The sequence below is a fragment of the Notolepis coatsorum genome (genome assembly GCF_963971535.1).
Source record: "Notolepis coatsorum genome assembly, chromosome: 17".
NCBI classification, from domain to species: domain Eukaryota; kingdom Metazoa; phylum Chordata; class Actinopteri; order Aulopiformes; family Paralepididae; genus Notolepis; species Notolepis coatsorum.
Window position 1 is genome coordinate 92339046 of NC_140181.1, and position 11362 is coordinate 92350407.

Below are 11362 nucleotides of genomic sequence, written 5' to 3' on the forward strand. Positions count from 1 at the left end.
AATTCTCTATGAACATCAGTCTCTCTTGTCTTTAACCTGTAAATGAACAGTATTTGGCAAATAAGAGCGTTTGCTTAGCCACCATCATATATATGAATCAAAAGGAAAAGCAACAATCTCTCCTGACTGTTTAGCAGCAACGAGTACACAGTACATTTTGCAGAGTAAATTAGGAAGGTGGAACATACCTGCACTATGGCATCTGGAAGGCCTGCAGTCTTTGAAGCAAGTGACTCCCACCAACATTTCTTCTAACAACATATCTCCCGACCATTCTCTTCAGCTCTCGCTCACTTACGGGTGTTTTTTTTATTGAAATACAGCTTTTGCTGTTTGGCTGGTGGACCTCCGAGTCCTCCTGTAGCTAGTCGAAGCTTCGGCTTCGGTTTTTTTTCTATCCGTTTGGTCGTGCTGTGTTGTGATTCCAGATGCTTTCAATGCAATTGGATGTGCTGTTTTTAGCGGTAGACAGTATTTTGTTTCCTCCGCATAGTGAATGTTTTTTTCACCCGGCTTAGCTGACACAAACATGAAGTAGTGACTGAACTTCCAGTGCAAGAAAGCGTTACCAGCGTGAGCATCTCCCTGCTCGCTATGTTTTGGTCAGCCTGATAATAACAGCAATAATAACCCACCCAGCATGGGTGGGTTGCGTTCTCAGACACGCTTTGAAAACGTGACATGTGACGTCACTCCCAAATAAGAAAAACAGCTCAAAATGTATTTTTGACTGTCGAAAACGAAAGAAAATACTGCATTCTGCCTGCATTATGAGATAGTAAGATAGTAACGAAATAGTAACGCACAGCCACTTGGACAAGTAACTGCAATAAGATTACTGGCTTGTAAAGATTAACGAGTTAGATTACTATTTTCGGGAAAAAGTTTTCAGATTACTTAGTAACGCGTTACTGGCATCACTGACCGTTACACCCCTACCATTCAGGTCGTGTGTTTTTGGGGGACAAACATACTATTGATTTCCCCCCCCAATTTGCTGTGTGTGTGTGCGTATTATGTGCAAGTGATTGGGAGAGAAATGGAGAGGAACTTGACTATTTTTCTTACCTGCCATGATGACGATACTGTATTTTGTCATAGCCTGTGATACATGATAAGACCAGTGTTTGTGAAGTGTTGGTGTTTGATTGCTTTAACCCTTTACCATCACACTACCGATGGTAACAACAAATTAAAAAGAAAATGGGCATGGCATAATATAATTACAAAATATGCAGCATTCCGGTCTGGGTTTTTCACAATGAAATAACGTCTGTTGCTTCCTCTTTACACCAGCCCTGCTTATTGCGGGGAGATCTGCTCTCTCTATGCTGCCACCTGGTGAAAATTTGCACTCTACTGAGTGCACCTTTCTAGTTGTATGTGCCAACCAACAAAATAAAAACTCCTCTTAAATCTCCATCAACTGACCTTGTGGAATGTGATTTCCAAGATGCGTCGTGCTCTTGCTTCCTGTGAGAGGACGGGCCAGAGGACGCCAGCGCTCCATTGGTGGTAGAATGCGGCCGGTCCCGCTTTAACGAGTGCTTCTGCCGCCTCCCATTGGTCATGGAGAGGACTGCGGGCACGTTGGCATTGTTGAGGTTGGCATTGGAGGAGATGGGGGATTGGTGGTAGGCGGCACCAGAGTGCGGGTAGTTATAGAGGTGAGGAGGGTGGTAGTGGTGGTTGTATTGGATCGGTGACGTGTTCCCGGCTCTTTCAATGTCTCTGTCATTGGTTCCCCTGGCGGGGAGGGCGGGTTTGATCAAGGGGAAGCAGGAAGGGGGAGGGACTTGAAGAGGTCGCTGTGTGACGTTGGTCAGGTGGGCGGAGCCTTGCTGGTCTACATTGACATGGTTGACATGGTTACCGAACAGGCCGCCATTTCTCTGTGGAGAGACACAGGTTGCAGATAGAAGTATAGCTCGTTAAAATGCTAACTTTAATCAGACTGAGGCAAAGATTTGCATGAGCTTTTAAAATGAATCCGATGTGATTTTTGTTGCAAGCATAGTATATATACTATGTATTTAAGGCATAGCTCACGACAGGCCATGGTATATGGTTATTATTAGGGATGTCCCGATCCGATCACGTGATCGGGATCGGCGCCGATCACGTGTTTTTCAGAGGATCGGGGATCGGGAAAAAATAATAATAAAAATCGGCAGTCAAAAAAAAAATTATTCAACAAACATGACCATGTCCACGTCTTAAACTCATACGGAGGCCTTAGTTTTGGTTTTAAATTACATATAATATATCATCATTAATGTATTTATTGTCACACAGAGCAGAATAATTGTCCACAACAAACACATTCCCTTTAATTTACACCGTTGCAACAAACACATTCCCTTTAATTTAGACCGGTGTTCTGCCACACCAACACGTCGCTCCCGAAACACGGTTAATATCCACTGACTTGAGCAGCTAGACTTAATGTCAGAGGTTTGGAACTAAGCATTTTAAAATAGAAAGTCAAGCCAGTTGCAATGTTTGCAAGGAGGACAGGCTGGAGGCGAAGTTTTCAGACTAACTTTTCACCTGGAGGATAACGTCAATTATTTGCTGTGACTGAGGATTATCGTCAGCGTTTCAGACCAGAATGGACCATTACGTAAGTCGAACACTGAATGTATACTAATGTACAAACATATATTGAAACTTTTAATATTTCTCACATTTCTCAGGGTGAATGTAATAACAAAAGCCTCCGCGCTCGCGCCCCGGACTATAGGCAACAGAGGGGCTTGTCTCGCTCCGCCAGTTTCTGACAAAAATGCGTCAAAATTGATTACTAATGTGAAAGATCAGATCGGAAACGATCGGATCGATAGATATTTAAAATCACATGATCGGGATCGGATCGGGAGAAAAAAAAGGCGATCGGGACATCCCTAGTTATTATATCACAGTTAAGGGGCGTAGTGATATAATAACCATATATGCCATGGCCTGATGAGCTATTGCTTTTATAAAAACAGTTACCAAGTAGGCTGTGGCAATATGAAAGTAAGACACACTTTTTGTTTGTTATTATTAGTAATTTTTTATTAGTAAATAATAATGTTAAAAATAAAATAGGCCGTCCTGGCTGCCTGCACTGCAAGGTGGTTGCTATGCAACATAGACACTAACAACTAGCTGGCATAATTGTTTTCATAGTCTGGCAGATATGCCGGCTATTTACCACCGAACGCTGTTTTAAAGTACGACCTATGACCATTATTATACAGTTTTAATATTTTTTCAGGTGAGAATGTACCCATTTTGATTCCAAATATGTAGTCAGTTCGTCCTAATAACGCTTGTCTGGAAATTTGCTCCAACGTTTTCAGAGATTGAGCGGCTGCGACAGGACTGGGGAATCCCCGTTCAACGTGAGGCCTATCGTAACCGATTGTCCTGCTATATTCCTTTATCTGTAATTTATCACTGTCTCCCCAGTTAGTAGCTAGATTAATACATTTAGTGGAAGTGGCAATAATCAAATAATCTGGATAAAACCATCGCTTTATCCGTCTGATTAAGATGATGCTAACGGACATTTTTACTTGGTCTATTATGGGCATACGTACGTGCCATGATGCAAGGGCCCCAATCTGCATGCGTCAACCCCAGTCTCCTCCGTGCACCAGACCATCTCATTTAACAAGGCTAACAAGGGTAGACGCCAAGATACTGATTTGTGAAAAGGAATTTGAATCATAGTTTTTTTTTTTTTTTTTGTATTTCTATAACCTTTATTTACCCAGGCAAGCAAGTAAGAACAAATTCAGATTTTATTTATTGTCAAAAGTATGCATAATGTTGTGTTAATTCCACGACAAGAGATATGTAATGTTAACACTTTGGGTGCCGGGAACCGTCTTTAGACGTCATTCCCGGCCATGCTCAAGTTGCCGGAGGACGCTTTACGTCGTCCTTATATCAATATTTCAAAAATCTGCGATCGGATTCATATGTCCCCTCCGCTGGCCTGAGATCCACCAGCAGGACCCACTGAGCTCTCTGGCGGTTCAGGAGCGCCATCTGGTGGCCGATCGGCGCAATTGCTTAAACAGGATGTGCCATAGAGGTTGTGCTAGACGTCCGTATTGCTTCCGGCCACTCGGTACATGTCCCGTGACTCTGGCTCGTCACGCTACATAGCGATCGATTGCCAATAACTCGATAAACAACATGATTTGGACGTATATACCATTATACAAGCTGGAGATGGACCGGGTAAATCGCCATCCCATAATGATAGAATTTCTACTCTACGATGATCGCCCAACGGCGCGCGGAGACTGGGGTGAGTTTGAGCGTGTAACGTTACCGTCTTCGATACTAACTGCTATTATCAACATTTGACCCACATTAGATGATTGGTATAACGCTGCCCACGGAATTATAAACGCCCCCTCGCCCATCCGGTCAACATCAGATGACGTGTAGTAACTTCTAGAAGTACGTCTAGTTGGAATTTTTTATATCGCGCTGATTGCCATCAAACTGTATTTCATCATCAATATAATGCATTTGGGGCTATATATCACGTTCTGGAGAAAGCTGCAGAAAGAGATGAAAACATACTTATACATTAGACCATACTTTAGTATAGTATAGCGATCAGCCCAAGCCCCAAGCAATGCTGACTCCCCCCCCCCCCCCCCTAACGTGAATCCAACTCTGAGTGGAATACGTCAAGTACTTTCACACCAAGCGGATAGGCTGTAGTGTTTTTCACCCTCCTTATTCTCAGCCCTGAGTTATCTTAAACCATGGTTCTTCTCAACCCATTTGACACACAACATGCAACAGATGAATGAAAACCTCACCTCTCCCGGAGGTTTTAAGCTAGGCTAGCTGATCTGTATCCGCTTCCATTCATTTATGCTAAGCTAGGCTAGCTTGCAGCCAGATAGCTTCCTACTGAACACAGAGAGGAAAATTGGTATCTACCTTCTTGTCTGGAGAGGACGGTAAGTGCATTTCCCTTAATGTTGACGAGTTATTTTAAGATGATGCTATAGAACGTTTGACCACTAGTTGAAGTAGTGCACACATAGGGCTAGATCCACAAAGAATGGATTGCACGGTGCAAGTTGCACCCTTACTTACAATTCATTATGAATTGAAAATGGGGGACCCTGATGTAAACAAGACGAAAGTCTTTGTTTGGTCTGCATCCCCTTAACAATTGTGTGTATTGAGCCGTACTGTATTGTACCCATTCTGCAATCTGTTAATACAATTTTCATTCAATCAATCAATCTGCGCTGTGATTGATTGAATGAAAATTGTATTAACAGATTGCAGAATGGGTACAATACAGTACGGCTATGTGACAGTGGGGTTGCACATTGGCAAGTAAAAAAAACTAAATATGGCTAAATATGCCTCGTTTTATAAATGTGTATTGATAACATAGCGCTGTAATACAATTTTCTAATAAATATGCATGATCAAGTTCAACAACGTGTGCTTTAATTCCACGTTGAAATCACATGATACATTAACACTTTCCGTGCCAGCAGGGGGTGCCAGAAATAGGCGCTTGAGTGCCAACGCTGTAGTCAATGGAGGGCGATCATATTTGCGAACGCATAAACTATATCTTAAATTATGGCTATGTGTCTAATACACCCGTCGCTTATCAATGACTTGTTTGCAGTCAACATTGTCAAAACGGATTGTCTTTTAATCGGTTCATTTCCGTTTTATACCATTTTGAAAAACGCTCGTTTTTTTAAACTTTCAAAAAAAATAGATTCTGCAGGAATACACAAAACATGTTGTCATTTTTCGGCCTATTTATGAATAGTTTTCAAATAAACGCTAGATTATCGATAGTATATGTGTACTTATTTTTTTATTATCTTTTTCCCCCTCCTTCTTTTTCCGATTTGTCTCCCATCCCACCCTTCCTGGTTGTTGCGCACTTTCCCCTACTTTTTCCCCTACGCACTCCGACGCATGTGCAGCCAGCCGGCAGCCAGCCTGGCCGCGCAGATTCTCACTGGGAGAGTGTAACGTGTGGGAGGCCGCACTACCTCTCTCCAGATCCTACCCTTGCTGAGCAGGCGCCCCGACCGAACTGTAGGGGTCGCTGTCCACAACGCCCAGGACCCACCCGCCAGCTTTCCCACCCTCTAATACTGCCAATTGTATTAGTGTGAACGGCCAGCCAAGCTGGTGACAACGCCGGGAGCTGGATTCGAACATGCGAATAGTATATGTGTACTTATGCACGCTATAGAAGCGGGCTGAAAAATCGATTATCTTATTTCCTGATCAGCACACACACACTCACAGCCACACACACACATATATGGGACACGTTGATATATAGGTGAAAACAGCTCTGATTATCCCAAGACTGGTAAAATAGATTCCTTACCTCAGATCAGATGTTCTCCAAAAAGATTATTCCAATTCCTGATCGCCATTCCAAATATCGATCGCGTTTATTGATCCAACGCTGGGTGGTCGAAAGACATATTCCACGCTGTTCTGATGGTGGGCAATGAATGGGATCGGCTCAGACTCTGACAAGTAAAATGTGGAATCCGGACTCTTTTTTTCCCATCCATGTCATTCAGTCCAATCCAATGGGGTGCAATACCATCCGGAGAGACGATAGGGGGCAGTATTTTCCCTGTTCGAGCTCAGACAGATCCCCACTGGTAACGTGAAGCTAGATTGATGAAAAATGAATGGAAATTGATAATAAAAAAAATTACGATTAAAAACGAGATTTCTCGTCGGTTGGCACTCAACGCATGGCATGAACTAACGAGATTTCTCGTGGCTGGCACTCAAAGTGTTAAGTGTGGGGTCGCCAAAAGAAATCCAAAATAAAATGGGGTCGTGGTATAAAAAGGTTTGAGAACCCCTGCTCTAGACAAAAGAACCTCCATTGGTATTGTTGTATATTTTGTGTTTTGTTCTGATTCTGTGTTGGTTGGAGTTTAGTAACCTATTATACTGTGCATTTCTCCAGACCTCTCTCGCCTGAGGTGTAGCCAGAAATAGCAACCCCTTCCCTGTATCCACTCAACCCCAATCAGACCAACACAAAAGAGCATTGTTAGGAATTGTACTTGGTTGGTCTAATCCTGTGTAACGTGCCTTTATTGCTTTTGCGCTGCGCACACAGTTTCCAATGGCCGTGGGTGATCTTTGACATGACCTTTTAACAATCGTGCTTAACCACCTTGTTCCAACAAACCCCCTACAAGTTCCCGTCTTTGTAGCTGCATTTGGGGTCAGGAGGGCATCGTGTTATTTGACACCTCGAAGGAGGAACAGAGGTGCAGGCCATAGACCCATAACTGGGGTCAGTTGGGCATTGTGGTTAGACACCGAGAAGCAAGGCGTAGTACAGGCGCAGGTAGGCCTACTCTTTTTACCTCAGAACAATAATTCTCGCTATCTTTACAAACGGCCTCTTTAGCATATTTCCGGTGCGGTTGTTTATGGCTGAGTGTGTACGTGACATTTTCTACATTTTCTCAGTGTTGGGACAACCCCATATTCTGTAAAAACAATGCAAAACACAGGAAAAGGCCATTTTCACAATAGGTCCCCTTTAAATGAATTGGTTGATAAAAACAAAAGTCTCTTAAGTAATAACAAGTATCTCTAGTTGAGGTTAGGCTTAGGCATAAAGTCTCCAGTGAGGCAAAGGTTAAGGTTAAGGTAAGGGTTAGGTTCATTATCAAACCCCCATGGGCAAAATGCCATGGAAATAGGGAGTCTCGAACAATCACAGTGTTTATATAGTGTGTCACTATGAAATTGTAAAGTATTATTACCCTATATATCTCCTCCTCTTCCTCTCCATAAGCGTCTACTAGCCCCTCCTCCTGCAGGTCACATGATATGACACGACGGATCTCTGGCCCGATGTCATGCAGCGTACGGAGGCCGGCCTGCAATGGAGACAAGCATCTGAGAGCAGGAAGGGACACGGACACACACACACACAGCTGCAAAAATACACATTTGTATCCAAACTCACACCCTCATGCACGCACCCAAACAAACTCATACTCACAAGAACTTCATGTACTGTATGCACAAGTAGGAACCCCACCCCATACCACATACCCACATTAGAGCTGCGATTATTTTTTATAGATTAATCGGTGCATCTAAATGGTTACCTTTCATCTGGAAAAAACCCAGACAATTAAACATTTAAGTTTACTTGCATTTTCATTTTCCCATGAATGCACACCGAAATCAAGGTAAATCATGCACGTTAACTGGGTCTTTTTAAATCAAGCTAAAGCATGCACTTGACCTTCAGTACATATTATATGTGTTTCTATCACAAACCTTTTATCTACAGTTTTCTCATTTATGGTTTTAATGTTTATTATTATTATTATTATTATTATTATTATTATTATTATTATTATTATTATTATTATTATTATTATTATTATTATTATTATTATTATCATTATTATTATTATTATTATTATTATTATTATTATTATTATTATTATTATTATTATTATTATTATTATTATTATTATTATTATTATTATTATTATTATTATTATTATTATTATTATTATTATTATTATTATTATTACTATTATTATTATTATTATTATTATTTATGTATTATAATTTATTTTACTGTTACTTGAATGTATCGGATACCAGGGTGAAATACTCATTCCCTGTCCCGATTATAATGTCACAGATACCAAGAACTGAGTATGGCACAATGCTAATCAATGATATATGACTACTACTATATGATTGATTATCTATAAGTTCTATTATACAATTAAATGGGAGGCTGACATTTGCTTAGATTAAAACTTACAAATGTAACCGCACAGTTTTCTATGGAATAAAGTAGCCGTCAAAACATTTCTATATCAGGTACAGTAGTCATACAGAGGTATCGGTGCACCTCTGCCCTCCACGTGTACAAACCTGTAGCTTCAATAAGTAGTTGTAGTAGTACATGTATGTGTTTTGTGTCATTGTCATGTTCGTTTTTGTTGTGGCCCTGGAACCATGACGGAAATAAGGGTCTTACTCTTTCTCATGTAATCCTTAGGATCCTTGTTGTGTGTTTTTAATCCATCAATATAATCAATAAAATCAATCAATCAGAACATCCACTCTGGTGATCAGGCGCAGGACAGGCGGAGGATCAGCGTCCAGATGAATAGAGTCCGTTTCAACGGTTAATCTAACAGCTCTCACTGTGTGTCTATTGAGAGAGGCTGGCGTTACCGTCACAGAGGATCCTCATCAGGATGATTTGATCTCTCAATAAACACACAATGGGAGCAGTGTGTGGACTCTATTCATTAAGAAAAAATTAATTAAGAAAGCGTTTTTCACGACTCTGGGCCCAAACTGAACCGTCAACAATACATTGTGTGGTGACAAAAAAAGTTTTCTCACTTCCGGTTCACTCCTTTTTAATTAATTTTTATTTTATTTTAAGGATGTGATGATATCTCTTTGGCTACCAAGGTTTCACAACACCATCAATTTAGTATTTAGTGCCGTAAAACACTGGTGGCACTCAAGATAACTGACCTCAATACATTGGGTTGAATGTTCCTTCATAAAATCCTTCGTCTGATTTATTTGTGAAGAAATAGTCAAATAAATGAACAAATAAACCACACACACACACACACACACACGCACACGCACACACAACACCTGTGATACTGACCTGTAGAGCCATGGTGGTATTCAGCCCCTCCCATGAGCGTCTTCCCACGAGGCCTTGCTCTTTGCGTTTCCTGAACTTTCTGAAGTAGTCCTGTATCAGGAAGGTGGCATAGAACTTCCCCACAGTTACCTCATCATCTGAGTGAACAGACCAAAGACACCAAGCCTCTCAGAGTAAACATCAGAAGAACACCTCAACACATATCTCAACACTTCTATAAATACCTCTCAGAGTCAACATCAGAACACCTCAACACATATCTCAACACTTCTATAAATACCTCTCAGAGTCAACATCAGAACACCTCAACACATATCTCAACACTTCTATAAATACCTCTCAGAGTCAACGTCAGAACACCTCAACACACATCTCAACACTACTGTAAATACCTCTCAGAGTCAACATCAGAACACCTCAACACATATCTCAACACTTCTATAAATACCTCTCAGAGTCAACATCAGAACACCTCAACACATAGCTCAACACTACTGTAAATACCTCTCAGAGTCAACGTCAGAACACCTCAACGCATATCTCAACACTACTGTAAATACCTCTCAGAGTCAACATCAGAACACCTCAACACACATCTCAACACTACTGTAAATACCTCTCAGAGTCAACATCAGAACACCTCAACACATATCTCAACACCATTGTATATACCTCTCAGAGTCAACATCAGAACACCTCAACACTAGGGGTGTAACGGTAGGCTACACGTATTCGTACCGCACCGTTTCAGTACGGGACCTTTCAGTACGGGACCTTCGGTTCAGTATGCGCTGTGTACCGAACAAATGCGATATTATTGTAACCACTAACGGAACGCACGCGTGCACCCTTTTTTTTGGCGAAGAATCTCTGTCAACATGGGACAGGCCCCAGTGTATATACCTGTACAATAAAGGTGACAGTATACGGTACTTGTCGCGGACACAAACTTGCCAGGTTCGTAAGAACCAGGTTTGAGTGCCACAGGCTACGTCGCCCTCAGTTGACCGGCGTCTAACCGTGCCCGCTCCGGGGAATGTGACATTGAGACTTTGAGCTCCGAGCCTTGACTTTGAGCCTTCAATCTTAATTTCATGTTCCAATTTCCTTAAAGGGGGTTAACCTTATGTAGTGTGGCGGCGGGTGAAAGGGTTAAAGGCGACAAAAACAACCACACAGGAGACGCGTAGATGCACATGGAACACACAGCGACGGCACAGTTCGGCTACTACTGGAACGAGGAGCTTTTTAAAGTTAGGTCTGATGAAAGCAACAGGATGTGTGCGCTGATCGGAACGTGCAAGAAGAGAGACAGGTGCTACGTTGAACCACAAGAAGAAGCTGCTACAACAGGACATACTAGTCGCCATGCAAGGAGGAGGTGCAGCAGACACTCTGGCCAGGCGTCGGTCTGGTTCACTCAGATTGCTCGCTGCTAAAGCAGACGGGGGGGAGTTAGACTGCGTGAGAAGAAAACAGAGGCCGCGTCGAGAACGTCTAGAACCTCCTCTTTTTTTCCCTCGTCCGCTCTCCCGTCTCCTTTTCCCGAGACCGAGGAGAAGTGACGTCTGTTTAACTCCATCTCCCTCGCTCCCTATCTCCTCGCTCCCTATCTCCCTCTCTCCCTATCTCCTTATCTCCCCTCTCTCCCTA

At 42.1% G+C, this 11362-nt stretch overlaps 1 protein-coding gene across 1 annotated transcript in view; it reads right to left on the minus strand.

Annotated features, from left to right (window-relative positions):
* Nucleotides 1-11362, minus strand: part of cacna1db (calcium channel, voltage-dependent, L type, alpha 1D subunit, b) — a gene marked incomplete at both ends in the record, with an annotated part of 127180 nt that overhangs the window by 13656 nt on the left and 102162 nt on the right. The window contains 3 exon segments of the mRNA XM_084333553.1: nucleotides 1432-1892; nucleotides 7809-7925; nucleotides 9710-9846. Coding sequence (XP_084189679.1) covers nucleotides 1432-1892; nucleotides 7809-7925; nucleotides 9710-9846 — 715 coding nt within the window.